Genomic DNA, 26,873 nt, shown 5'->3' with positions numbered 1-26,873 from the left:
GGGGACCCCAAGAAACGAGGCAGCTCCCGTATAGTACAAAATGCGTTTATTTGGGCGAGGGGCAGCACCCACGGCGGTCGTGGCCACCCCACGGGGTGGGGGGCAGCACCCCGGGGTGGGGGGCAGCACCCTGGGGCGGGGGGCAGCACCCCGGGGCGGGGGGCCCTCACTTGCGGCCCTTCTGCTTCATGTGCAGCACGAAGTAGTCGTTGCAGGCGATGGTCAGCCCGGCCACCAGCGAGAAGAAGCCCTGGAAGCCCACCTTGCCGTCGCGGCACTGGTCCAGGTCCTTCATGATCTTGTCCAGCGCCATGGGGTCCCGCTGGTTCTGGGGGGCGGGGGCGGCGTCAGGGCCCCCCGCCCGGCCTCCGGGCTGCGCCCAGCAGCGGGGGCTCGGCCCCGTGCCGGATCGTGGGGGTCCCATCCTGGTGGCGTGCTGTGGGGGGCCTGAGGGTCTCCTCCTATGGGGCTACAGGGTCTCCCACCGGGGTGCCCTGGGGTCTGCTCCTGGGGTGCCGGGGGGTCTCATCCCGGGGGCTACGGGGACCCCCCCTGGGGTGCCATGGGAAGGAAGATCTTGGGGTGCCAGGGGTCTTATCTCAGGGTGCCATCATGTCTCACCTTGGGGTGCTGGTGGGTCCCCCCCCCCCCAGGGTGCCAGGGGGTCTCATGTCGGGGGCTATGGGGTCCCCCACCAGGGTGCTACGTGGTCCCATCCTGGGGTGCCATGGGGTTTCCCCCCGGGTGCTATGTGGTCTCATCTCGGGGTGCCAGGGGGTCTCATCCCAGGGGCTATCAGGTTCTCCTCCAGGGTGCCATGGGGTCTCATCCTGGGGGCTATGGGGCTCCCCCCCCAGGGTGCCATGGGAGGGAACATCTTGGGGTGCCAGGGGTCTTATCTCAGGGTGCCATCATGTCTCACCTTGGGGTGCTGGTGGGTCCCCCCCCCCCCCCCAGGGTGCCATGGGGGTCCCATCTCGGGGGCTATGGGGTCCCCCACCAGGGTGCTATGTGGTCCCATCCTGGGGTGCCAGGGGGTCCCCCCCCCGGGGGCTATGCGGTCTCATCTTGGGGTGCCAGGGGGTCTCATCCCAGGGGCTATCAGGTTCTCCTCCAGGGTGCCATGGGGTCTCATCCTGGGGGCTATGGGGCTCCCCCCCCAGGGTGCCATGGGAAGGAAGATCTTGGGGTGCCAGGGGTCTTATCTCAGGGTGCCATCATGTCTCATCTTGGGGTGCTGGTGGGTGTCCCCCCCCAGGGGGCCATGGGGGTCCCATCTCGAGGGCTATCGGGTCCCCCACCAGGTGCCAGGGGGTCCCATCCCGGGGTGCCGGGGGGGGGTCCCCGCCCGGGTGCTATGTGGTCTCATCGCGGGGTGCCAGGGGGTCTCATCCCAGGGGCTATCAGGTTCTCCTCCAGGGTGCCATGGGGTCTCATCCTGGAGGCTATGGGCTTCCCCCCCCAGGGTGCCATGGGAGGGAACATCTTGGGGTGCCAGGGGTCTTATCTCAGGGTGCCATCATGTCTCATCTTGGGGTGCTGGTGGGTGTGTCCCCCCCCCCCAGGGTGCCATGGGGGTCTCATCTCGGGGGCTATGGGGTCCCCCACCAGGGTGCCAGGGGGTCCCATCCCGGGGTGCCGGGGGGGTCCCCCCCCGGGTGCTATGCAGTCTCATCGCGGGGTGCCAGGGGGTCCCATCCCGGGGCGCGGGGGTCCCCGCACCTCCAGGAAGCCGGGCAGCTCCTTCTCCATGAGGCTGCGCAGCTCCTCCTTGCCCAGGTGGTTGCGGTCCCCCGCGTACTTGTGGAAGGTGAACATCAGGGTCTCCATGGCGTGCTCCAGCTGCGAGGGCATGGCGGCGCGGGGGGGCTGCGGGGCGTGCGGGAGGGGCTGAGCCCGGCAGCCGCGGCAGTGACTCAGCGCCGGGCTGCGGGGGGGGGGGGCACGTCCTGCGGGGGGGGCGGGGGGGACACGTCCTGCGGGCGGGCCCCGTGTCCCCCCCCCGCGGGCACCCTGGGGAGCCCCGGCGGGGCGGGGGCGTTGCGCAAAGCCCCCGGCCCCTCCCTGGGCGGGGCGCGCCCTGCCTCGGGGTCCCCACGACTGGGGGGCAGGGGGGGAGCACCCCACAGCAGCCCCCCCGGGGGAGACTCCCACTCCCCCCCCCCGCTTTGGGACGGGACGCGCCGGCCCAGCAGAGATATGGGGGGACGCGGCGGGGGGACGCGCCTGCCCCGTGGGACCGCTGCCCCCCAACTCCGGTGCCCCCCCAAATCCCGGTGTGCCCCCCCAAATCCCGCTGCCCCCCCGCAGCAGCAGCCGGCCCGGCCCGCGGCTTCGCCTCCAGAAACTTGGGGGACCCCGCCCTGCCCCAGACTCCCCCAGAACGGACTTTACCCCCCCCCAGGCAGCCTGTGCCCCCCCCGCACCCCCAAACCCTCCGGTCAGGGTGGGGCGGACCTGGACCCCCCCCCCCACCCCACGCGCCCATCTTCAGGGTCCCCCCCAAAGCGGAGTGCGGGCTCGGGTCCCGCTCAGTGGCGGGGCGGGATGGCCCCCCCCCAAGCGGGAGGCGCAGGGCCGGGGTCCCCCCCCCCAAAGGGGAGGCGCAGGGCCGGGGACCCCCGGGCGGGTGCGGGGGGCGCAGGCCGGGGCCCCCCCGTACTCACGGCTAGCGCGGCGGGAGCGCGGCGGGCAGTGGCGGTGCGGGGCGCGGCGCCGCCCGGGATAGGCACGGCGGGGGCGGGGGGGGGGGGGGGGGGCCGCTGAGTCACCGCCCCGCCCCCTCCCTCCGCCGGACCCCCGGGACCCCCCGGGACCGCCCCCCCCCCCTCCGGGAGCCACCGCCCCCGGCCCACCCCGCCCGGCGCGTGCAGGCTAATGAGGACTAATTGGGCGCGAGGCGTGGGCGCCCGGGGCGGCTCTTCGCGCGTGGCGGGGCGCGGCCGCGCCCGTGGGGCTCGGGGGGGGGCGGGGGGGACACACGCAGCGGGGGGGGGCGGGCCCGTCCCCGCCTCAGCTTCCCCCCCCCCCCCGCGGGGTGCAAAGGTGGAGGGCGGGGGAGGACGGGACGGGCGCGGCCCATGGGTGCCCCCCACCCCCCCCCCCGGGCACCGCCCGCCCGGCATCGGCTGCGGAGGGGGGGGGGCGGCCCCGCGGCGCCTGTTCCTGGGGAGGGACCCCCAGGACCCCCCCTTGTCTCCCCAACAGACCCCCCGCACCCCGCTCAATCCCCAGGGATGTCTCCTTGGCCCCCCACACCCCAGCCAACCCCACCCCAAGGGCCTCCCCTTCCTCACAGGGCCCCCCATCATCCCCAGGGACCCCCCCCCCGTCCCTACGCACGCCCCAAGGAGCCCCCACACCCCAGGGCCCCTCCCCGGGCAGCGCCGACGCCTCCCGCCCGTCACTTTGCCCTCACTCAAGATGGCGGCGCCCCCCATGCCCCGCAGTAGGCGCGAAGCCGCGCCCCGCCGACCCGGCCTGCCCTCTCCCGAGATGGCGGCCGCGCCCCCACGTGCCCTAAGGGCGTGGCTGCCTTGCCATCTTGCCCTCACTCAACATGGCGACGCTCGTCAATGCTCGCAAAGGGCGCTGAAGCCGGGGGCCGGTGACCCGGATGGGCCCGCCCCCATGCCCTTATCCAAGAGGGCGCCGTGCTCCCCGGCTTTCCCAATAGGAGTGAAGGCGGAGAGGTGAGCGTGGCCCGGATGTGGGCGGGGCCTCGGCCCCGGATGTTGCGTCGCTCCGGAGCCGCGGCGGCCGCCTGCGAGCGGGGAGCGGAGCGGAGGGAGCCAACATGGCGGCGCCGAGCCTGGGGCGGCCGTGACGGGGCGGCCGTGACGGGGAGGCCGCGGCGCCAGCAGCCCGGGCAGCCCCGCAGCGCCAGCGGGGCCCGCACAGCGCAGCGGGGGCCGAGCCGGCGGGCATGGCGGGGGCGGTCTAAGGGAGGCCTCGGCGGTCCCGGAGCGTGAGGGGACGGGCCCGGGCCCAGGCCGTCTCGCCCCCCCCCCCCGCCCTTAGCGCGGCCGGTACCGGGCAGGGGCAGCGCAGGAGAGGCCTCGGGTGCCCGGGATGGGGGCGTAGGGGGCCCGCAGTGCCGTGGCCGCGGGGCCGAGCCGCTCCCCTCGGCAGCCCCTCGGCGCCCTCCCGGGGCCGGCCCGGCGGCCGGGCTTTGGGCCGAGAGGCTCTGCGGAGCCGCGGGGGAGGCCGGGCCCTGCGCCGGCAGCGGGGGGAAGGGAAAGGAAGGGGCGAGGCCTCGGACGGCCCCGTGTCCCTGGCCGGGGGAGCGCGGGGCTTGGCGGCGGGGGCAGCCGGTAGCTCTCGGTCTCGGGTGCGGGCCTGGGCCCGGCTCCCGGCGGCTCTGCTGCGGGGCCTGCGGAGCTGCCGGGGAGGGGGCGAGCGCCCGGCGGGGAGCAGGCGCCCGGGGGGGGCATGGGCTGAGTGGTGGGAGGGTGACCCCGTTCAGGCGACCTTCTCTTGGCTTTTTAGTGAGGTTTGTCGCCGAGCCCGGCCCGGTCTTGGAGGAGGTGCTGTACTGAGAAAGCACACGGAGGTTTAAGGTGTCCGAGCACCCTGCCCGTGGCCGCGGTGTGCGAGGGCGGCGTTAAGTCCTGCTGGTAAGAGGGAAACGGGGGAGTCGGTTCTTAAGGAGTGGGGTCTTTAAAACGAGAAATGACCTAGAGAGCACAGGGCCACTTCTGGACTTTCCTTTTCCTCCCGGTGTCAATAAATTATTAAGTAGAAAAAAAAATAAGGTTTTGGGGGCAAAAAAATTGGGTGGCTTCTGGCAAGTCGACCAGCTTTAACACTGACCGCCGATCCCCGACCCTGGACGTTTGGCTTCCCCGCTACGAGAGCCGCACGTGAGACTCTGTAGGAGCTTCTGCGGCGCTGTCGGGTAGTTTATTTAAAAAGCCAAGGAGAAGAGGGGATAGAAGGCTTCCTGCAAACACTCTCGCTCAGCTGCACTTCGAGTCGTGGACGTAAGCAAGACCAGAAGAGCTCTTCCCTAAGGTGGGTGTTCCTATATGTTGTTTTTTTTTTTTTTCTGATGTGCTAACGATTCGCCCATCCCTCCTCTCCTGCAAGGAGCTGCTTGTGTGGTCCTGGTGCTGTCGGGATGGATCAGGAGAGGCTCAGTCCTCCGTGCACGGAGCGCAGCCTCACTGGGATTTGTGTCTCGGTGCGGTGGGCACCTGCCCGCCCGTGGTGACAGCTCCGTGCCTGGGCTCGTTGCCCTGGCTCAGGAGCGTTTGGGCAGCGTGGCTGCGGGTGGATCCCGGCCGGGCGTCCGTTGGGTGATGGAAGGGGCGAGACTGGTAAAGCCAGCTGCGATCCGGGGCTCCGGAGGGGACCTGGCAGCGCTGACGTCGGTGCCAGCGCGTCCCCTGCCCGCGCCCCCGTTTCCATGGCTCGAGCGCGGCGTGCGCTGACGCGCCGGCGTCGGGGAGAGCCCACGGCGCTGCTGGCAGCTCCCAGCCCTGGGATTCTGGTTGGGATTTTCCTCTGCTGCCCGTTGGCGTGCGGCGGCTCGGGCACCGCTCCCGGCTGGTGGTGGTGCTCCGGCCCGGCCCGCCGCTGGCAGCCGGAGCGGGGCGTTTCTGCGGGGCGCCTGTCGAGACGGGCGTTAGCGGTGTGCGAAATCACGGCTGCAGTTGCCACTCAGCGGCAGGAATTAGGCTGGGGGATTAACTGAGGTGGCAGGAGTCAGACGGGCGGTGAATGGAAGCGAAAAGCACTTTCTGTGCTTGAAATAAAAATCCCCCTCCCACAACTAAACCTGTGTGGCAGAAAAACCGCCGACCTGACCCCGAGGCAGCTGCTGGCAGGACTGTTTTTGCGCCTGGCTCGTTCTCGTGGGGTTACGAATGCTTTGTCGGGTGACGCAGCGTGGCTGAACGCTTCCTCCTCCTCCTCCTCCGGCCTTCCCTGCCGGGGTGTCGGGGCGGCCGTGCGCACTGCTCTTCCGCTGCTGAAATCCAGTCTGTTTTGCTGGGCTGGGACTGGCGGTTTGCTCTCTTTAGTGGCGGGCGTAGCATTTTTTTCTGCCCGACGGACGCTGTGGTGCCGGCTCAGACGCGCTGGCCCCTCACCAGCGCTGACCCAGATACAGAGTGTGACGGAGGGAAGGCCAAAAAAAAACCCTCCAAAGAGGGCAGTTACGGATTACTGTCGCTGCGTCTCAGCTCCCCCGTGATCGGCTCATCCTCTGCGCAGCAGGAACTCTTTATACCCACCCTTTTCTCACCAAGCCCGTCGCGTCCTGTAGGCATGTTTGTGGGCTGAGGTTGCCTGTCTGGCGGGTGCGAGGCCGTAGGGTGGCGGCTGTCGCGGTGGCCACGCCACAGTCACTGCGGGCAGTGTCCCGTCCCTCTGCCGGGCGCCAGCCGGGGAAGGTTTGCCAGCCCCGCGGCCGGGTGCTTGGTCCACGGAACAGCAGCAGCTTCTCCCGGGGAAGAGCCCTGGGTCTGGCGTGACGGCGGCTGCGGGAGCTGTCGGGAGCAGAGCGGGGGGAGCCGGGCAGCCGGGACGGCTCGAGGCTGATCGCCTTTCGCAGTTTGGGGTGGAGGTGTCTGAGAAGGAGAGGAAGAGACCCCCTGGTGAATGGCTGCTGGGCGGCGAAACCGCAGCGCTGGGCTGTGTTTGTCGGCCCTTCCTGCCCTTTGGTAACGCAGCGCGTGGGTCTGGCTCTGCCTGGGGCTCTGCCAAGGCTCCTCGGTGCCGCGCGGCCGGCTCTGCCACGGCTGGTCCTCGCCCGGGCCGAGCGGCGTCGGCTCTGGTCTGCAGCAGCGACGCGGCGAGGCGTCGGCCTGGCGTCTGCTCGCAGCGCGCCCGGCAGCCGGACGGCGGCGGCTGGGAGAGCACCGCGCCGCAAAATCCACCCCAAAGCCGGCTTTCGACTTGGCGTTGGTGAGTCCTGCGCCCGTCCGGGCAGGAGCGTGCCGGCGGGCGCTGGGTGCTCGTGGCTGTGACCTGAGCTGCCGCGGCAGAGATCCCCGCCGTCCGCACGGGGGAACTCGGAGCTCGGCTCAGCCGAAGAGCTGCGGAGCTCTGTGGGCACCAAGAGCTTGTTTTTCCTGTTCGCTTCGTTTTAATGATCCTGGAGCGCTGTGGGAAGTCTCCTCCTGAGAAAAGTCCCCTGGGCCGAGCTGCCCGCTTGCGCCGAGGGTGGGCTGGGGTTCTGGGGACGCCTGTGCGGGGTTTGTCACTCCTGCCCTGCTGCGTCTTCTGCTGGGAGATCTTTCCTGCTCCATACGCTCGTGATGGGGCCGTTCCTTGAGGAAAATCAGAGGATTTTAGGGTTTTTTCAATATATGTGTGCAGCAAAGCGCTCCAGCCTTCCGCTCCTGTGGGTCGGGATGGGAGGAGAGCCAGAGGCGAGGGGAAGCGGGGATTTCTTCCAAGTAGCGGCCGCTGGAATCCCCTGCCTGGAAATGATTTTAACAGCTTTTAGCGGTTTTGGGTGGTGCAGCTGTAAGGAGCTGCCCCCCGGGACTCGGCACTTCCCCCGCCCATGCAGTCGCTCTTTCTGCTGAGTCTCCTCTTGTTGTGTTCAGGCAGCACAATGTCAGATGCCTTTTCTTTTTTGGCCTCCCTGGGAGACAAAATGCAACGGAATTCCAGGGTGGTCAGTCCCAAATAACCAAAGCTAGCGTCTGCCCCGTCTCTGCCTGGGTTTGTGCGACTCGGTGCGCGGCAGGCCGCGGAGCAGTGAGCCATCTCCAGGGACACTGCCGTGCTCGCGGGCCCCAGCCGGCGGCTCCCGGCGCGCGCCGTGCCGGGCTCGGGCGGCTCGTCCCGGCTTCGCGGCACAGCGCTGGGGACAGAGGTCGGCTGGCTGGGGCTGCCGGGGGAAGAGCTGTGGTGTAAACACCCCGGCAGAGCCGATAAGCGGGCGCGTGGTTTGTGTGGGGTTTTTTTATCTCGGAGCTGCTTACAGGACGCTGGGAAGAAAGCAGAGGCCTCGCCTTGCGCCGCCCGCGCTTGGTTCCTGTCTGGTTTGCCCTGTGCAGGGATACTGGGAGCTCCCGCTGCAGCGCTCGGTTGCGGTGCGGCCACAGCGCCTGGTAAAGGCCGCTCCGGAGCTCGGCTTCCGCGAGGTTGACGAGACCGGAGAAGTCCGTCCCCTCTCCCGGAACGTGCCGGGCCGCAGCCCTGCCCTCCCGTGGGGCTGGCGTGGCTCAGCGCCCGGCACGGAGGAGCCGCTGGGCAGGGCTGGGGGGCTTCATGCCCGTCCCCCCGCACGGAGATGGCTGCGGGCTGTTTGTGCCAAGGACCATCCCCTTCCCCCTCGACGGGCAGCGGTGCGGTGCCTGCCGGCTCCCCCCGGCCGAGCAGTCGCAGCCGCGTCAGACTGTTTGCAGCAGTCGCTCAACACGTTTTTAATTTAAGCTATTTGCATTTTATGATGGGAATTAAACCCCTCCCACCGTGCCGGTGGCGATGGGCCCCGTCGAGGGCTCCCTGTTTCTCCGCCTGCCCGGGGCCAGAGCGTGAGTCACGGCCGTGCCGGGAACAGACGGGCGATTCCTGCTGGTATCCCGTGTTTACGCCGCCTCACTGTTTTGGGAGCCGTAACCAAGGAGAGCTGCTCCGTGGTGACGCCGGCCGGGCTCGGGTCAGCTCCGGAGGGCAGAGGAGCCGTGGCCCGGTGCCACATGGAGCCACCGCCTTCGGGGCTGGACGCTGCTGGAAAGCCACAGGGGTGGGTGGCATCAGACCCAAGACCTCAGCCCCCGTGGGGCCTCAGCAGCCTCGGGTCCCGCGTCCCGCAGGCTCCGGACCCGGATAAACTGGCGAGGGCCATCGTTTTAGGGGTACCCGTGATGCAGCGCCGGCGTGATCCCCGCTGTGGCCTGTGCGTCGGCACACCGAGGGTGCACCCGGGCGGGTGCCATTGGCCGGGGTGCTGCCCCGCGCCCGCGATGCACAGCGGGGTCTGAGTGTGCCCTGGGGGTCCGCAGCCCCTCCGCACTGCTCCGGGGGGGCACGGGTCCCTGCCGTCCCAGCACCCGGCGAGCCGCGCGGTGCCCTTCCCTCCTGACCCAGCCGCCGCGTGCCCCGGACTGGCATTGCCGATCGGCTCGTCACCGGCTCCCGGCGTGTCTCGCAGCTGACTCGCGCGGTGGCACGGTGCCGTCCCCAGGCGCGGGACACCGACACCCGCCTCGCTGGCACCGGATGAGATTCCTGCGCGTCCCTGTGTCCTGTGGCTGGGTGCGTGACTCCCCGCGGCTCTCGGCAAAGAAGCGAAGCTGTCGGTTGCGCTGACACCGAGCCGGTGACGGCAGCGTGACGAGGAGCGTCCGGGGGGCCACAGCCGGGCGAGATCCGCTGAGGCGAGGGGTGGGCCCCGAGCCGGGCGCTGAAGCCAGTCTGACGAGGCGCGCTCCGCTCCGGCTTGGCAGGCAAGCAGGTCGGGGCCTGCCGAGCGGCCGCGCTGCTGCTCCCCGACGTCTCGGTGTGGTGCTGGTGGCTGCGCCGAGTGGCTTCGTGCGGTTACGGCTCACGGGTGCGGCGGCAGTGGGTTCAGCTGGGGCTTTGCTGGGGGACATGGGGACTCGTCGTGCTGGGGTGGAGGACCTCGGTCCTCGCCTGGTTGGGGTCTGGAGCCCTGCCATGGCGTGCCGTGGCTCGTGGGCGTTTCTGCCAGACCGTGTCTGGGTGTGTGAGTCGCTGTGGCAGCGACCTGCCGGTGCTGGCAGAGCCCGGTGCCGTCCGTCTGGTACCCAGCCTTCCATTTTCGGTGTGGGATGGATGCCCTGGCAGAGGAGAGGACGAGCCTCTGCCCGGAGACGTGGTGGAGGGACGCAGAGCAGGGTTTTTAATCGAGTATCGCTGGGGAAGGATTAAATCCTGCTGGCCCTCTCTGTCTTCCAGGGCTGCGGCGGTCGGAGCAGCCCCGGCTCGGCGCGCGCCGGCAGCGGTGGAAGATGGCCGCCTTCAAACGGAGCCGAGCGCAAGCCTGGCCGGAGGAGTGGGGCGACCGGGAGCACGGGCTGTACAGCCTGCACCGCATGTTCGACATCGTGGGCACCCACCTGACCCACCGCGACGTGCGAGTGCTCTCCTTCCTCTTCGTGGACGTGATCGACGACTACGAGCGGGGGATGATCCGCAGCGGCCGGGACTTCTTGCTGGCGCTGGAGCGGCAGGGCCGCTGCGACGAGACCAACTTCCGGCAGGTGCTGCAGCTGCTGCGGATCATCACGCGCCACGACCTGCTGCCCTACGTCACCCTCAAGAGGCGACGGGCCGGTGAGTGAGCCGCCGGGCCTGGCCCGCGCCCCGGCGAAGCCCGCGGTGTTACTCAGCGTGCCGGGGAGCCGGCGGGGGCCGGGAGCTCGGGGCGTTCTCTCGGGGCCGCAGGAGGGTTGGGAAGGCGGCCGATGTCCTCCCCGAGCCGGAGCTGCCGGTCCTGCGGTGCGCAGCACGAGGAGAGGCCGCGGAGAGAAGGCCGTGTCCAAATTCAGATTTTTTTTCACCCATTTTCCAGTGGGATGCCCCAAAGCCTCCTCTTTCAGCCACCCCTCCTCCCCTTGCTCTCTCCCCGCTCGGGGACCCCAGCAGTGACCTGGCCCTTCGGCTCCGGGTCATTTGATGGGTTTTTGGTCGCTTTGTGGAGCTGCCAGGCTGAGCTGACCCCCTGCCCTCCACCAGCTCGGCCCGTGCCTTTTTCTGACCCAAAGCCTCGATTTACCGTTTAAGGAACCGAACGCAGGTTACCCAGAACGGGAGGAGCTGCAAGGACACGGCGCCTGTTGGGGGGGGTGCGGAAGGCAGCCGCTCCGGCAGGCTTCAGCCTCTGAAATTTGTGTCTCCTCTTTAAATGAGGATAATTGGGCTTTCTTGGCAGCTCCAGGCTGCTGAGTCTCCCCGGTTTCTGCTCGCACCGTGGGCCACGGCGCAGTTCCCCGCCAGTGCCCGGGAAGGCGGCGAGCGCACGTAGAGGCAGGCGTGAAACCCTCCCCGGGCTGGGAGCAGGGACGGCGGCGCCGGTGTGAGCCAGCCCGGGAGCCGGGGCTGTCCCCGGGCGCGCGGTGCCACGCTGCCCGCGGCCGCCGGCCCGCCAGGGGCAGCGGGATCGGGCGCTGGAAGCTGAACGGGGCCTTTGGCTGCGTCGCTGCTCAGCCGGTGTCGGGCCGGGCAGGGGACGGGGACGCTGCTTTTGGGCTGCTCCAAGCTGGCAGAAGCTTCCAGCCCTGATGGAGCTCGTGGCCCTGCCCGTGTGGGCGCAGACCAGACGCCGTGAGGATTTCCCCGTTATCCGGCCTTTGCCGGGAGCCGGGAGCGTGCGCGCTGCCCCGTGCGCCGCTTGCAGAGGTGGCTGCGCCGGGGACAGACCCCAGGCTGTTCCCTGCCGTCGCGGGGCCGCCGGCACCGCGGCTCGGTGCAAGCAGGGAGTCAGGGGCTGGGTGCCGCTGCCACCTTCCGCCGCTCTTCTCGGCACCGCGCCGACACCAACGAGAGGAGACGGGGAAGCGGCGGCGGGCGGCGCGTTACGCGGAGCAGCTGTGCGGTGCCGGGGCTCGGGGCGACGCCGGTCCCCCGGGCGGATCCACGGCTCTGTCCCTGGCGGGTGCAGCGCCGGGGGGGCCGCAGCGCTGCGTGTCTGTCCCCTGGGTGGCTTTTGGCTTGCTGGGTGCAGAAACCCCCAGTGAGGGGGCGGTTGGCTGTTGGGCTGCGGGCGGCTGGCGCCAGGCAGGCCCTCCCCGTGCCGGGTTCTGGTGTTTTCCGAGCGAGACGGACGGATGGACGCTGAGGTGTGATCACTGCCCGTGCGGTCGGGGAGCCGGAGGTTGGTGTTCGCGTCTCCGTACACCGCTGCCCCGCGAGATGCGCCGTACCCACCAGATCTCGCTCTTGCGATGTCCCCAGCCACGCTTGGGTGGAAGCAGTTTAATTAAAGTGTGCAAAAATAGCATTTCAAAAAGCTCTGTGAAGAAAGGCCCCTCGCATGCGGCTCACCCGCGCAGCCCTTCGCCGCCGAAGGGGAGGGACTGGCTGGCTGAGCGCGTCTCCTCCGGCCCCAGCGAGCTGGCGCTGGTCTCCGGTCCCCGTGGCAGCGGCTGGGTGCTGTCTCCTTCCGTCTCCTTCTCGTTCAGGGCTCTGAAACGCAGCGAAGCCCCGGCCCGAAGCAGCTGGGCGCGGCGGGGGGGCCGGGGAGACCCGCAGCCTTGGCCGGCTCAGCTCCGGCGGGGATGGGAGGGCTCCTGCCCGGGACGGGCAGTGCTCTGAGCTCACCAGGCACGAGAAAAACAACCCGCAGAAACGTCCCGGCCCTCCAAAACCGCTCGGTTCGTCCCACGCTCTGTGCTCAGCAGCTGCTTCTGCTCAGCAGCTTGACTCTCCTCAGCCCCGGTCCCCTGCCAGCGTGGTGCTCCCGGGGTGCGATCGGCTCGCGTCGGGTCGGTAGCGTCGGCTGGACGTTCGGGGGTCTGTCGGTTTGTCCGAAAGCCTTTCCAGCAGCCGGGTCCATCCTGGGGGCCCGGAGCTGCCGCTGTCCCCCCGCGGCTCTGCTCCTCCGTGTAGGGACGCGGGGTGAATCCGGGTCTGGTCTGAGCGGTGGCCAGGGGTGCACGGCTCGGCTCGGCGCGGTGCGGGAGCGGTGCCGGAGGCGCTGCCGCCTCGGCCGGCGTTTCTCCAGCGAATGGAAGCGGCCGTTCCTGCGCCACGGCGGGAAGGGTTGGCTCCAGGGGAGCTTTCCCGAGGGGGCTGGCTGGGGGGATGGCCGCCGGCCGTGCTGCCCCGCGCCGGGCAGGCAGCTGAGACCCCTTGGAGAGGTCCCCCCTGGCCTCCCTCCGGAAGGGGCCCCTGTCCCCCCGCGTCCCCCCCCAGACAGGGACCCGTGTCCCCCCGCGTCCCCCCCCAGACAGGGACCCGTGTCCCCCCGCGTCCCCCCCCAGACAGGGACCCGTGTCCCCCCGTTTTCCCCCCCCAGACAGGGACCCGTGTCCCCTCTCTTTCCCAGTGTGTCCGGACCTGGTGGACAAGTACCTGGAGGAGACGTCCATTCGCTACGTGACGCCCCGAGCTCACAGCGAGGCGCAGCACGGGCTCGGCCACCCGCATAAACCAGGTGGGTGCGGAGGCCGCGGCCGGACCTCGGCGTGCGGTCCAGGGGGCTCGGTCTGTCCCGCTCGCGCGGGGAGCGCGGGGACTCGCCTCGGGCTGGCAGGGGCAGTTCTGTCACCGCTGGGGTGACATCCGACCCTCTGCGGTGCCGCGGGGAGGCAGCTCGGTCTCGGGGTGTAATGCGGGGGTCCCCTCGGGGCGTGCGCGGGCTCCTGGCGCTGCCAGACGCCCCTGGGATGAGTGTCCCCGGGTGGGGGGACGACCGGGGGTGACGGCAGCGTGGAAAGGAGGGGGGGCTGGGGCTTGGTGCCGGGCCGGAGCAGGAGCGCTGGGGCACGGATCTGGGGTGCAGCCGGCGAGGGCCAGCGGCCCCGGAGCTGCGATGGGCCCGGGCGGGCGAGCGGCTCCTCGGGGACGTCCCCCGGCAGAGCGCGGGGGGCTCAGCGTCCCCAACCCCCTGCTCCCCGCGCAGTGCCTCCCCACCACCCCGTGGTCTGCTGCTCCGCCGCGGGACCCCAGATCTGTACCAAGCGGCCCGGCCGCGGCAGGACCCTCCTCGGCAGCCAGCGCAAGAGGAGGAAGTCGGCGACGCCGGACCCCAAGGAGAAGCAGACCTGTGGTGAGACCCTGGGGGGGCCGGGGGGCTGGGGGGCCGGCCCCGCGCCGCAGCACTCACCGCCCTCCCGCTCCCCCCAGACATCCGCCTGCGAGTGCGAGCCGAGTACTGCCAGCACGAGACGGCGCTGCAAGGCAACGTCTTCTCCAACAAGCAGGACCCCCTGGAGCGGCAGTTCGAGCGCTTCAACCAGGCCAACACCATCCTGAAGTCGCGGGACCTGGGCTCCATCATCTGCGACATAAAGTTCTCAGAGCTCACCTACCTCGACGCGTTCTGGCGTGACTACATCAACGGCTCGCTGCTGGAAGCCCTCAAGGGCGTCTTCATCACGGACTCGCTCAAGCAAGCCGTGGGCCACGAAGCCATCAAACTGCTGGTCAATGTGGACGAGGAGGATTACGAGGTCGGGCGCCAGAAACTCCTGAGGAACTTGATGCTGCAGACGGCTCCCTGACGCCCGACGGCTGCTCCCTGGGATCCACGCTTGCTCCTTTGGGTTTTTTCCTCCTTTTTTTTTTTTTTTTTCTAAAAGAAAAGGAAAAGGTGGTTGAAGCCGCCGCCCGGTACTGTGCAGCTCTGGGTGCGGAGCCGCGGGGTGGCCGGAGGCTTCCGCGTTCCCTCGCCCCTCCCTGTCCTGTCCCCTCCGCTCTCGCTTTGTTTTCCTTTTCTCTTTGATTTTGTATCCATTAAAAACAACAACAAAACGGCAAAACCCTGCCTGGGGCGCTCGGTGAGGGGGCAGGGCGAGCCGGGGGGCTCAGAGGAGGTCTGTACCGGGGGGCTCGGCCCTGCGTGGGGCCTGGGGGGCTCCGTCCCCCTCCTGCCCCCGTCTCGGGGGGCTCCGTGTGTCCCCCGCTTCTCCCTCGACCCCTCCTCGCCTCAGCGGGTTTCTCAGGAGTAAAACCGTCCCGTGCCGGGCTGCGTCCCCGCGGCGTCCCCCGACCATGTGCCTTCGTGTCCCCTGCCCTGCGGGGGCGAGGACCAGCGCCGAGGGACGCCCCGAAACCTCTGCCTGGCCCCTCCGCGGCTGCCTGGCTCTGCCCCTCCCTCCAGCTGGCAACTGGGACGAACTGGGACGCACTGGGCCGCGGGCCGGGGCCGCGTGCTCTGCCTGTTGCTGGCGGCAGGCAGCAGAGCCCCTGCCTGCGCCCTGCCCGCCCGCCGTGCCCCCCGGCCCCGCGGCCGCCCGGCCCCGGGGGCTCCTGCCCAGCTCCAGCCTGGTGTTGTGGTTTTTCTCCCCGGGCCGCGGGGTGCGTGCGGCCCCCCCAGGGCACCAGCCCCCTCCGCTTACGGACCATTCTGGCACAACTCGGTGTAATTTCTGTGATTTCTGTATTTTTTAAACTTCAGTATAACGGTCATACTCCCTGTGTAGCTTTCGGGTTTCTTGAAATAAACATCTACTGCAGCGCCCGGCTCCTTCCTTCCGCCCTGCCCGCGCCGGGGGGCACCGGGGGGGGGGACCCCGCTCCCGGCTGCGGCACGGGGGGCCCTGAGCCCGCCCCGCGGTTACGCTGTGGGGAGAAACGGCCTGAGCCAGCGGGTCCAGCGCCGCTGCGGGAGGGCTCACGGCCCCGGCGCCAGCCCCACGCTGCCGTAGAGGTCGGGCCGGCGGTGGCCGTGCACCGGGATCTCGCGGCGCACGCGGCGCAGGTACTCGAGGTCGATCTCGGCGTAGCAGAGCCCCGGCCCCTCGCGGCACTGGGCCACGACGGCGCCCCAGGGGTCGGCGACCAGCGCGTGGCCGTACGACGTCCGGCGCTCGTGGTTCTGCCCGGTCTGCGCCGCCGCCACCACGTAGCACTGGCTCTCGATGGCGCGGGCGCGCAGCAGCACCTGCCGGGGACACGGCGCTGCGGACCCCGGCGCGGGGGGCACCGCGGCCAGGGCTGTGCCCCTTAAATGCCCAAACCAGAAGCTTTTTATCTGAAATTCGCCGCTCTTGGGTGTGGGATTCGCCCCTACTCGCTCGCTGCTGGGGGTGGGGGCCCAGCCCCGGGGTGTCCCCAGCCGCGCGGGGACAGGGGCCGAGGGGCCGAGCTCACCTCCCAGTGCGCCGAGCCCGTGGGCACGGTGAAGGCCGAGGGGTAGGTGAGGATCTCGGCGCCGGCACGCCGCAGCGCCAGCGAGATCTCGGGGAAGCGCAGGTCGTAGCAGACAGCGAGGCCAAGCTGGCGGGACGAGGAGGGGACGTCGGCAAGGACGCAGCACCCAGCCCCGCGGTCAGGGGACGGCGGGGGGGACGCGGTGCCGAGCCGGGGGAGCCCCTGGCCGCGTACCTTCCCCGCCGGCGTGCTGACCGGGGCCACGATCTCGGCGCCGGGGTTGGTGAAGCTGCTCTCCTTCATGGTGACGCGGCCCTCCAGCTCCACGTCACACAGGTGGGTCTTCCTGTAGGCAGCTGCCAGGCGGCCTGGGGACGAGACGGCGGGAGGGGAGACGCCGGTGGGCACCGGGACCCCGCTCGGCGGGCAGAGCCGGGGCCTCACCTGCGGGGTCCAGCAGCGCGTGGCAGTTGTAGATGCGCTGCGTGGTCGGCCAGTCCCGGCCGCGCTCGTGGAAGCCGCCCAGGGAGAGCCACACGCCGCAGTCCCTGGGAGCGGGACGCGGGGTCACCGCGGCTCGGCCGGGGACGGGGACCCCGCGGCCTGCACAGGCAGCTCTGTCCCCGCCACTCCGGGGGGTCCCGCCGGTACCTGGCCAGCCGGGCGTAGCGTCCCATGAGGTCACCGTCCAGCCCCTCGGCCAGGGCGAGGGTCTGCGCCGTGTCGGCGCCGATGTAGTCGAAGCCCTCGGGGAGGAAGACGAGGCAGGCGCCGCGCTGTGCCGCCTCCCGCACCAGCCCGGCGCAGGCGGCGAAGTTCCGCTCCTTGTCGGGCGTGGAGGTGACCTGGGCCACGGCCACCAGCGGCTTCAGCGCCGGGGCAGCCGCCATGGCGTGCGGCGGGCGCGGGCGGCTGCGGCACGGCGCGGGCGGCAGCCGCAGGGCTCCGGAGCCGTGCAGGCGTCGCGGGGGGGCCGGGGGGTCCGGGAGCCAGCAGCGCAGCGGGGTCCGGGGCACCGCTCTCAGCCTGGGGGATGCACCCCGGGGTGGGGGTGGGGGTCACAGCGGCCGCCCGCTCCCTGTGCCCACCTGCAGCACCCAGGCCAGACCCCAACTGCCCCGGCACCCCCAAACCGACCCTGGCACCTCACGGGTGCCCCCCAGCACCCCCCAAACTGCCCCTGCACCCCCCGGCTGCCCCCCAGCACCCCCAGCTTCCCCTGGCACCCCTAAACTGCTCCAGCACCGCCCACCTGCCCCCAGCACCTCCCAAACTGCCCTAGCACCCCCAGCTGCCCCCCACCACCCCCCAAACTGCTCCAGCACCTCCCAAACTGCTCCAGCACCCCCCAAACTGCCCCCCAGCACCCCCCAAACTGCCCCAGAACCCCCAGCTGCCCCCCAGCAACTCCCAAACTGCCCCCGGCACCCCCCAAACTGCCCCCCAGCACCCCCCATTTCCCCCAGCTCTGACCCCCGTCAGCCCCCCCCTCCCGCCCCCAGGCTCCCCCAGCCCCCCTCGACCGCCCAATCTGCCCCAAATCCCTCCCTACGCCCCCGCTCCCCTCCCCGAGCCCCCCCGGGCCGTACATGCCCCGCCGGCGGCACCGAGGGGACGCGGGCAAAGTCCCCCCGCGGCCGCGCCCGCAGCAAAGATGGCGCCGGCACCGCCTCGCCAGGCAGCGCCGCTGCCCTCTACCAAGATGGCGGCCGTTTCCGGGCGGCGCCGGAAGGGGCGTGGCCCGCGGCGCGGGGGGGCGGGGGAAGATGGCGGACAGCGCGAAGGGGCGGCCGGCGGCGGGGGCCGGCGGGAAGGGGCTGACGGCGGAGCAGGTCCGGCGGGGGCGCCGGGGCCGGGCGGGGGGTCCCCGGGCCTTGGGGGGGTCTCTGGGCCCTGAGGGGCTCCCCGGGGGGGTGTGGGGGGGTGTCCCCTTCCCGGGCCCCGTCGCGGGGGTCCCAGCGCCGCTCCGGCCGTGTCCCCGCAGGTCGTGGCCCGGTTCAACCGGCTGCGGCAGGAGCAGCGGGGCCTGGCCTCGAAGGCGGCCGAGCTGGAGCTGGAGCTGAACGAGCACAGGTGGGGCCGGGCCGGGGGGGCCGGGGCCGGGGGGGGCCGGGGGAGGCCGTGCCGGGCAGCCCCTCACCCCCCCCCCGCAGCCTGGTGATCGAGACGCTGCGGGAGGTGGACCCCGCCCGGCGCTGTTACCGCATGGTGGGCGGCGTCTTGGTGGAGCGCACGGTGCGGGAGGTGCTGCCGGCGCTGGAGGGCAACAGGGAGCAGGTGAGGGGCGGCCGGGGACCACCGGGACCCCCCCGACCCACCCCCTGGGCTCCCCGGCCCCCCCCCGGGACACACCCCCACGGGACCCCGCCCCCCGGGACCCCTCTCCGACCCACCCCCCGGACCCCTCCCGGGACCACCCCTCCGGGACCCCCGGGCCCACTCCGATCCACCCCCTGGGCTCCCCGGGCCCCCCACCCAGGACACACGCCCCCCGGGACCCCGCCCCCCGGGACCCCGCCCCCTGACACGACACCCCCCCGGGACCGCCCATCCCCCCCGGGCCCCATTCCTCCGGGATCCCCCCCCTCTGGGAATCCTCCCCCCGGCCCCCCCCCTCCTCGGGACTACCGCCCGGGCCCCGCCGACCGGCAACCCTGGGAGCCGTCCCCCTGGACCCCCCCGGACCCCCCGACCCCCACCCCTGGGACACCCCGACCTGCAACCCTGGACCCCCCCGCGGGAGCCGCACCCCCGACCCGCACCCCCTGGCCCCCCTCCCCCGGACCCCCCGCCGGGCCCCCCCCCGCCGGGCCCCCCTCTGACCCCCCCCCCCAGCTGGGGCGGCTGCTGGAGGCGCTGGCGCAGCAGCTGCAGGCGAAGGGCCGGGAGCTGGGCGAGTTCCGCGAGCAGCACGGGATCCGGCTGCTGGGCGAGGAGGACCCCCGGAGCCCCCCCCGCGGGGGGCCCGACGCCGCGGGGGGGGCCAAGGGCGGCACGGCCGGCGTCCTCGTCTCCTAGCCCCCCCCCCCCGCCGCGAGTTGTTAAATAAACGTGGGCTTTTCTTGGGTCCCGGGCGAGCGTGGGTGCTGGGGGGGCAGGAAGGGGGGGGCAGCCCCGGGGGGGTGTCAGGGCAGGGCCGGACCCTCAGCCTGGCTCCTTGCGGGGGGGCCCAGGGCTGCTGTCCCTGCTGGCTGGGGGGGGGGCAGGGGGGGCTCCAGGCCAGCCTCGGCCGCAGTTTCCTTTCTTTGGCTGCTGAAAACTTTCCGCAGTGATTCCCGGGGGGGCCCCCGACCCCCCCGGACCCCCAGCAGCCGCAGCCAGCGCTGGAGCTGCTGCCCCGGCCTCACGCGGGGCCGGGGGGGAGAAACACACCCCCCCCCCCCAGTGCCTGGAACGCTGCGGGGGGACCCGAGTGGGGGCGGGGGTGCCTGGGGGCGTCACACGCGTGGGGGGACCCCGGCAGCACGCGGGGTCAGGGACCCCCGGGACACGCAGCGGGGGGGGACGGGGCGCGGCGGTGGCACCGCGCAGGGAGGCCGTTGTCACCGTCGCGGTCACCGCGTCCGAGGCGCAGGCCGGCGCGTGCCGGAGCGTGCCGGCGCGTGGCACCCCGGGGTGCGGCGGTGGCACGGGGGGGGGGACGCGGGTGCTGTTGACTGTACACAGCCCCCGCGCCAGCGTCACCGGGCCCGGCCGGTTCCGCGCGGCCGCCGGCCCCATAAAACGCGGTGGCGGCGGCGGCGCTGGCGGGGACGCCATGGCGGGGGCCGGGGGGCCGCGGCTGGAGGAGGCCGAGCGGGAGAGCCTGCTGGGCTGCGTGCACGGCGTCTCGGGGCCCGGTACCGCCGCGGGGACGCGGGGACGCGGGGACCCCGCCGTGGGGCCGGGGTGACGGCGCGGTGTCCCCGCAGTGGTGACGGCCACGCGCATGGCGGGCGCGGCCATGTACGAGCTGGTGCGCGTGGGGCACGCGGAGCTGGTGGGGGAGATCATCCGGCTGGAGGGGGACATGGCCACGCTCCAGGTCTACGAGGAGACCTGTATCCTGCCCGCGTCCCCGCGTCCCCCCGTCCCCACGTCCCCGTGTCCCTGCATCCCCACGTCCCCACGTCCCCACGTCCCCACGTCCCCGTGTCCCTGCATCCCCGCGTCCCCGCGTCCCCGCCACCCTGCCCTTCCCTGGCCTCCCGCACCCCTGTCCTGTCTTGTCCCCCCTCCCCTTGTCCCGTCCCCCCTCCCTCTCCCTCCTGTCCTTCTCCATTCCCTGTCCCCTCCCCCCCATCTCCCCATCCTGCCCTGCCCCCCGCCGCCTGCCCCATCCCCCCCTCCTGTCCCTCGGTCCCACTGCCCTGTCCCTGACGTCCTCCGCTCTCCCCTTCTGTCCCCCCTGTTCCCACCCCCACATTGTCCCCTGTCCCCCCCCATCCGGTCCTGTCCCCCCCCCACTGCCCTGTCCCCCCACCCCTCTGTCCTGTCCTTGCCCCTTCCCGGTCCCCCCACCCTTTTCCACCCCGTCCCCCCCAGCCCCCCGTCCCTCTCTCCTGTCCCCCCCGTCCTGTTTCCCCGTCCTCTCCTTGTCCTGTCCTGCCCCCCCTTTCCCGTCCCCTCCAGCCCCCCCACCCCTCCCCGTCGCCCCATCCTGCCCTGTCCCCCCGCATCTTCCTGCCCCCCTGCCCGCCCGGTCCCCGTCCCCATCCCGTCGTGGCCTTTCCTGAGCGGGGGTCAGCGGGGGTGCGGGTGGGGGACCCGGTGCTGCGCACGGGGCAGCCGCTCTCGGTGGAGCTGGGCCCTGGCCTCCTGGGCTCCATCTTCGACGGGATCCAGCGCCCGCTGCGCGACATCGCCCAGCTCACCGCCAGCATCTACATCCCGCGGGGCACCAACGTCCCCGCGCTGCCCCGCCACCTCGCCTGGGACTTCGTCCCCAGCGCCAGCGTCCGGGTGCGTGTCCCACGCGGGGGGGCCACGGGGACAGCCCCGCCGCGGGCCCCGCGTCCTCACGGCCGCCCCTCGCCAGGTCGGGAGCCACCTCACCGGCGGCGACGTCTACGGGACGGTGACGGAGAACTCGCTCATGCAGCACAAGCTCATGGTGCCGCCGCGCAGCCGGGGCACCGTCACCTACGTCGCACCCCCGGGGAGCTACAGCGTCTCGGTGGGGCGGGTGACGGGTGACGGGGTGGCAGGCCGGGGTCCCCTGCCCCCGCTGCCCGTCCCGTCCCCCCGTGTCCCCGCAGGACGTGGTGCTGGAGCTGGAGTTCCAGGGCGTCGCGGAGCGGCTGCGCATGCTGCAGGTGTGGCCGGTGCGGCAGAGCCGGCCGGTGGCCGAGAAGCTGCCCGCGTGTCACCCGCTGCTGACCGGCCAGCGCGTGCTGGACGCCCTCTTCCCGTAGGGACCGCGGGGATGGCGGCAGAGCGGGGATGGGGACGGGGACTGGGGATGGGGACGGGGACTGGGGATGGGGTGGGGACAGGGATGGGGACTGGGGATGGGGACGGGGACTGGGGATGGGGACTAGGGATGGGGACAGGGACTGGGGAAGGGGATGGGGACTGGGGATGGGGTGGGGACAGGGATGGGGATGGGGACTGGGGATGGGGTGGGGACAGGGATGGGGACTGGGGACGGGGATGGGGACTGGGGATGGGGACTGGGGATGGGATGGGGATGGGGACTGGGGCAGGGATGGGGACAGGGGCGGGGATGGGGACTGGGGATGGGGACTGGGGATGGGGACAGGGACGGGGACAGGGTTGGGGATGGGATGGGGCAGGGATGGGGACAGGGGCGGGGATGGGGACTGGGGCAGGGGGTGGCAGCGTGGGGCAGGGTGGAAGTGGGGCTGGGGGTGGGTGTAAGGGACGAGGGTGGGGCTGGGGGCCAAGGATGGGGGACAGAGATGGGGACACGGATGGGGCTGGGAGCAGGGACTGGGGTGGGGACAGCCCTGCCAGGGAACAAGGGGACAGCGAGGAGGCTGGGGGTGACGCGGAGGGGTGACCCTCACTCCAGGCAGTCCCCGGGAGGGATGGGGACATCGCGGGGTGGTGGTGGGGGCCCATCTCCCCTCCACAGCCACCGCTCGGGGCCGTCCCCACGCGTCCCCGTCCCCAGCTGCGTGCAGGGCGGCACCACGGCCATCCCGGGCGCCTTCGGCTGCGGCAAAACCGTCATCTCCCAGTCCCTGTCCAAGTACTCCAACAGCGACGTCATCGTCTACGTCGGCTGCGGCGAGCGGGGCAACGAGATGTCCGAGGTCCTGCGCGACTTCCCCGAGGTGGGCGCGGGGGGCACGGCGGCGGGGGCCGGCGGCGGGGGGCCGGCCGTGACGGGGACGCTGTCCCCAGCTCACCATGGAGGTGGACGGGAGGACGGAGACCATCATGAAGCGCACGACGCTGGTGGCCAACACCTCCAACATGCCGGTGGCCGCCCGCGAAGCCTCCATCTACACCGGTGGGCCGGGGGCCGCCGCGGCGGGGGGGCGCGGGGGGTGTGCACGTGTGTGTGCGCACGCGAGGCCCCTCGTGCAGCCGGCCGTGTGCACGGGTGGGTGCAGGGACGGGTGGCCCTGAGCTCGCTGGAACGAGCGCTGAGTGTGCGAGGGGCTGTGCCGAGCGTGCGAGCCACGTGCCAAGTGTGCAAGGGGCTGTGCTGAGTGTGCAAGGGGCTGTGCCAAGCGTCCGAGGGGCTGTGCCGAGCGTGCAAGCTGCATGCCAAGCGCGCGAGCCATGTGCCGAGTGTGCAAGGGGCTGGGCCAAGTGTGCCAGCCGCATGCTGAGCATGCGAGCCACGTGCTGAGCGTGCAATCCATGTGCCAAGCATGTGATCCGTGTGCCGAGCGTGTGATCCGCGTGCTGAGCGTGCAATCCACATGCCGAGCGTGTGATCCGCGTGCCGAGCGTGTGATCTGCGTGCTGAGCGTGCACGCCACGTGCTGAGCATGTGATCCGCGTGCTGAGCGTGTGATCCGCGTGCTGAGCGTGTGAGCCGCGTGCCGAGCATGTGATCCGCGTGCTGAGCGTGTGAGCCGCGTGCTGAGCGTGTGATCCGCGTGCCGAGTGTGTGATCTGCGTGCTGAGCGTGAGCCGCGTGCCGAGCATGTGATCCGCGTGCTGAGCGTGTGATCCGCGTGCCGAGCGTGTGATCCGTGTGCCAAGCGTGTGATCTGCGTGCCGAGCGTGTGATCCGCGTGCCAAGCGTGTGATCTGCGTGCCGAGCGTGTGATCCGCGTGCCGAGCGTGCGAGCCGCGTGCCGCGGGCGCAGGCATCACGCTCTCCGAGTACTTCCGCGACATGGGCCACCACGTCAGCATGATGGCCGACTCCACGTCGCGCTGGGCCGAGGCGCTGCGCGAGATCTCGGGGCGCTTGGCCGAGATGCCGGCGGGTGAGCCCCAGGCCGGGGTCGGGGGGAGCCCCTCGCCCCCCGGCCGCCCCCGAGGCCGCGCGCGGGGGCCGCGGCCGCGCGCTGCGGGTGACGCCGCGCTCCCCGCAGACAGCGGCTACCCCGCGTACCTGGGCGCCCGCCTGGCCTCCTTCTACGAGCGTGCGGGGCGCGCCCGCTGCCTGGGCTCCCCGACGCGCGAGGGCAGCGTCAGCATCGTCGGCGCGTGAGTGCGGGGGGCCGGGGGGGCGGGCAGCGCGGGGTCCCCCACCCCAGCACCCCGCCAAACCGCCCGCCCGCTGTCCCCGCAGCGTGTCCCCCCCGGGAGGGGACTTCTCCGACCCCGTCACCTCGGCCACGCTGGGCATCGTGCAGGTGAGCGGGGCGCCCCGGGGACCCCCCCTGTCCCGGCCGCCCCCCCGCGACCCCCCGTGCCCCCCCAGGTGTTCTGGGGGCTGGACAAGAAGCTGGCGCAGCGCAAGCACTTCCCGTCGGTGAACTGGCTGATCAGCTACAGCCGGTACCTGCGGGCGCTGGAGCCCCACTACGAGCGGCTGCACCCCGAGTTCCCCGGCCTGCGGCGCCGCGCCCGCGAGATCCTGCAGGAGGAAGAGGAGCTGGCCGAGATCGTCCAGCTGGTCGGCAAGGTGGGGGCGGGGCGCCGGGGGGCGGGGGGGGTGGGGAGACGGGGGGGGGGATGCGGGAGGCGCAGCGGGGGTGAGGGTGGGATGGGGAGGGGGGATACGGGGTGGGGACGGGATGGGGAGGTGGGATACGGGGTGTGGGGCTGGGATGGGGAGATGGGATACGGGGTGTGGGGCTGGATGGGGAGGTGGGATACGGGGTGTGGGGCTGGGATGGGGAGGTGGGATACGGGGGGTGGGGCTGGATGGGGAGGTGGGATACGGGGTGTGGGGCTGGGATGGGGAGGTGGGATACGGGGGGGGGGCTGGGATGGGGAGGGGGGATACGGGGGGTGGGGCTGGGATGGGGAGGTGGGATACGGGGGGTGGGGCTGAATGGGAAGGTGGGATACGGGGTGTGGGGCTGGGATGGGGAGGTGGGATACGGGGGGTGGGGCTGGATGGGGAGGGGGTATACGGGGTGGGGCTGGGATGGGGAGGTGGGATACGGGGGGTGGTGACGGGATGGGGAGGTGGGATACGGGGGCTGGGGCTGGGATGGGGAGGTGGGATGCGGGGGGTGGGGCTGGGATGGGGAGGTGGGATACGGGGTGGGGCTGGATGGGGAGGTGGGATACGGGGTGAGGACGGGATGGGGAGGGGGGATACGGGGTGTGGGGCTGGGATGGGGAGGTGGGATACGGGGTGGGGACGGGATGGGGAGGGGGGATACGGGGTGGGGACGGGATGGGGAGGTGGGATACGGGGTGTGGGGCTGGGATGGGGAGGTGGGATGCGGGGGTGGGGCTGGGATGGGGAGGTGGGATACGGGGTGGGGCTGGGATGGGGAGGTGGGATACGGGGGGTGGTGACGGGATGGGGAGGTGGGATACGGGGGGTGGGGGCGGGATGGGGAGGTGGGATACGGGGTGGGGACGGGATGGGGAGGTGGGATACGGGGGGTGGGGCTGGGATGGGGAGGTGGGATACGGGGTGTGGGGCTGGGATGGGGAGGTGGGATACGGGGGGTGGGGCTGGATGGGAAGGTGGGATACGGGGTGTGGGGCTGGGATGGGGAGGTGGGATACGGGGGGTGGGGCTGGGATGGGGAGGTGGGATACGGGGGGTGGTGACGGGATGGGGAGGTGGGATACGGGGGGTGGGGGCGGGATGGGGAGGTGGGATACGGGGTGGGGCTGGATGGGGAGGTGGGATACGGGGTGGGGACAGAACGAGGATGTGGGAGATGGGGTGGGGAATGGGGATGGGGTGTGGGAAACGGGGAATGGGATGGGGGTGTGGGATCTGGGATGGAGATGAGGGCTATGGGGTGTGTGAGGGGGTGTGGGGTACGGGATGGGGTGGGGGGTGTGGGGTGTGGGGTGGGGGCTGTAGGGTGTGGGTTGTAGGGTATGGGGTGTGGGATAGAGGATGGGGATGTCGGGGGGTGTAGGGTGTGGGATGGGGCACAGCGTGTGGGGTGGGATAGGGGTGTAGGGTGTGGGGTGGGGGGTGTAGGGTGGGGGGTGTAGGGTGTGGGATGGGGGTGTAGGGTGGGGGGTGGGGGTTGTAGGGTGTGGGGTGGGGGTGTAGGGTGTGGGATGGGGCACAGTGTGTGGGGTGGGGGGGTGTAGGGTGTGGGGTGGGGGGTGTAGGGTGTGGGGTGGGGCACAGCGTGTGGGGTGGGATAGGGTTCTGGGGTACGGGACGGGGATCTGGGATCTGGGATGGAATCAGGGTGGGGGTGGAGATGAGGACGGGCTGGGGACATGGGATGTGGGGTGGGGGCAGGGGCTAGGGACACCCCAGAGCTGCCCCCCCACAGGCGTCCCTCGCCGAGGCCGACAAGGTGACGCTGGAGGTGGCAAAGCTCCTCAAGGATGACTTCCTCCAGCAGAACGGCTACTCCTCCTACGACAGGTACCCCAGCCCCCCATGGCTCCCCACAGCCCCCCCGGCCCCCCATGGCTCCCCATGGCCCCCCACGGCCCCCACCCTGACCCCCGGCCCCCCAGGTTCTGCCCCTTCTACAAGACGGTGGGGATGCTCCACAACATGGTCACCTTCTACGAGCTGGCGCGGCACGCGGTGGAGGCCACCGCCGCGGGCGAGCACCGCGTCACCTGGGCCACCATCCGCGAGAGCCTGGGGGACATCCTCTACAAGCTGAGCGCCATGAAGTTCAAGGTGGGTGTGGGGGGGGGGCTGCGAGCCCCATTGGGGGGGGCGCCGGGGTGATGCCACCGCGTCCCCGTGTCCCCAGGACCCGGTGAAGGACGGCGAAGCCAACATCACGGCCGCCTTCGCCCAGCTGAACGAGGAGATGCAGGCGGCCTTCCGCAACCTGGAGGACTGAGGGGGGGGCACGGGAGGGGGGGGTCCCCCCGGGGTCCCCCCCCGCACAATAAAGGGCGTGACGAAGCGCTCGGCCTCCAGGCGTGGCTTCCCCGGGCGGGGGGTGCCCCCAATTCCTCCCCCGTGGGTGCTGGCACCGAACCCTCACCGGGGGGGGGGGGGGCCTGGGGAGGGAAGCGGGGGGGGGATCGGGGAGCGGCGCCTTCGGGGTCTGGGAGGATGCGGGGGGGTCTGTGGGGTGGGTTTGGGGTTCAGTTGCCCCCCTGGTGTGAAGCCCCATTTCTCCAGGCTGAGCCCCGGTAGATTCGGTGCATGTGTGGGGGTCCCCGGGGGGGTTGGCGGGGACGAGCTGGCGGTGGGGGGGTGTCAGTGGGACATGAGGGTGACAGGGACCCCCTGGGTGGGACATGGGGGGGAAGGGGACCCCCTGGGTGGGACACAAGGGTGACAGTGAGCCCCTGGGTGGGACATGGGGGTGACAGGACCCCCTTGGTGGGACATGGGGGTGACAGTGACCCCCTGGGCGAGAGCTGCCGTGACAAGAGAGGTGACAACCCCCAGACCCGGGGCGGGGGGCCCCCAGCCGGGTGCGTTTGGGGAAAGAGCCGCCCGTCACGTGGCCCTCTTGGGGTGGGGGGCTCCCCCCCCTTTTTGGCCCCCCCCCGGGGCTGGCGGGGTCTCCCCGCGGTCGCCCCTCGCCCCCCACGCCGGGGTTCCCCGGCGTGGGGGGCGAGGGGCGACCGCGGGGAGACCCCGCCAGCCCCGAGGG

General features: G+C 71.9%; 6 protein-coding genes across 9 annotated transcripts; 3 read left to right on the top strand and 3 right to left on the bottom strand.

Annotated features, from left to right (window-relative positions):
* Positions 1-29: 29 nt before the first annotated feature.
* Positions 30-2,737, bottom strand: S100A10 (S100 calcium binding protein A10). Its single transcript, XM_075445187.1, has 3 exons — positions 2,667-2,737; positions 1,723-1,869; positions 30-328 (listed from the first exon to the last, which is right to left on the bottom strand). The coding sequence occupies exons 2-3, from the start codon at positions 1,852-1,854 to the stop codon at positions 167-169; spliced, it is 294 nt and encodes a 97-aa protein (XP_075301302.1). The 5' UTR covers positions 1,855-1,869; positions 2,667-2,737; the 3' UTR covers positions 30-166.
* Positions 2,738-4,316: 1,579 nt separating this feature from the next.
* Positions 4,317-14,405, top strand: DEDD (death effector domain containing). Its single transcript, XM_075445447.1, has 5 exons — positions 4,317-5,013; positions 9,880-10,257; positions 12,971-13,078; positions 13,547-13,693; positions 13,771-14,405. Exons 2-5 carry the CDS (start codon positions 9,933-9,935, stop codon positions 14,145-14,147), a joined length of 957 nt encoding a protein of 318 aa, XP_075301562.1. The 5' UTR covers positions 4,317-5,013; positions 9,880-9,932; the 3' UTR covers positions 14,148-14,405.
* Positions 10,251-12,478, bottom strand: LOC142364867 (uncharacterized). The gene is made up of 3 exons (XM_075445014.1): positions 12,370-12,478; positions 11,968-12,184; positions 10,251-11,882 (listed from the first exon to the last, which is right to left on the bottom strand). Exons 1-3 carry the CDS (start codon positions 12,476-12,478, stop codon positions 10,703-10,705), a joined length of 1,506 nt encoding a protein of 501 aa, XP_075301129.1. The 3' UTR covers positions 10,251-10,702.
* A 603-nt stretch (positions 14,406-15,008) lies between the features above and the next one.
* NIT1 (nitrilase 1) lies at positions 15,009-17,425 on the bottom strand. Its single transcript, XM_075445446.1, has 6 exons — positions 17,328-17,425; positions 16,390-16,764; positions 16,183-16,286; positions 15,973-16,106; positions 15,739-15,864; positions 15,009-15,529 (listed from the first exon to the last, which is right to left on the bottom strand). Coding segments are annotated over exons 1-6 (1,011 nt in total). The 5' UTR covers positions 17,330-17,425; the 3' UTR covers positions 15,009-15,259.
* Positions 17,426-17,482: 57 nt separating this feature from the next.
* On the top strand, positions 17,483-18,805 carry PFDN2 (prefoldin subunit 2). The gene is made up of 4 exons (XM_075445448.1): positions 17,483-17,570; positions 17,723-17,811; positions 17,892-18,015; positions 18,574-18,805. Exons 1-4 carry the CDS (start codon positions 17,505-17,507, stop codon positions 18,754-18,756), a joined length of 462 nt encoding a protein of 153 aa, XP_075301563.1. The 5' UTR covers positions 17,483-17,504; the 3' UTR covers positions 18,757-18,805.
* Positions 18,806-19,495: 690 nt separating this feature from the next.
* LOC142364891 (V-type proton ATPase catalytic subunit A-like) lies at positions 19,496-26,142 on the top strand. 4 transcript variants are annotated; one of them, XM_075445056.1, is made up of 14 exons: positions 19,496-19,577; positions 19,650-19,778; positions 20,465-20,679; positions 20,756-20,893; positions 20,976-21,127; positions 21,854-22,016; positions 22,087-22,195; positions 23,007-23,129; positions 23,238-23,352; positions 23,438-23,501; positions 23,570-23,773; positions 25,575-25,669; positions 25,765-25,936; positions 26,013-26,142. In XM_075445056.1, exons 1-14 carry the CDS (start codon positions 19,496-19,498, stop codon positions 26,103-26,105), a joined length of 1,854 nt encoding a protein of 617 aa, XP_075301171.1. In that variant the 3' UTR covers positions 26,106-26,142. The 4 variants fall into 4 exon arrangements, with proteins under 4 accessions (XP_075301171.1, XP_075301168.1, XP_075301169.1 ...); XM_075445053.1 differs by lacking the exon at positions 19,496-19,577 and having other exon boundaries at positions 19,632-19,778; positions 21,003-21,127; XM_075445054.1 differs by lacking the exon at positions 19,496-19,577 and having other exon boundaries at positions 19,632-19,778; positions 23,242-23,352; positions 23,638-23,773.
* The last annotated feature ends 731 nt before the right edge of the window (positions 26,143-26,873 follow it).

This window comes from Opisthocomus hoazin, chromosome 30 (genome assembly GCF_030867145.1).
Source record: "Opisthocomus hoazin isolate bOpiHoa1 chromosome 30, bOpiHoa1.hap1, whole genome shotgun sequence".
NCBI classification, from domain to species: Eukaryota; Metazoa; Chordata; class Aves; order Opisthocomiformes; family Opisthocomidae; genus Opisthocomus; species Opisthocomus hoazin.
The sequence above is the reverse complement of the archived record's forward strand: the minus strand, read 5'-3'. Positions and strand labels throughout refer to the sequence as shown.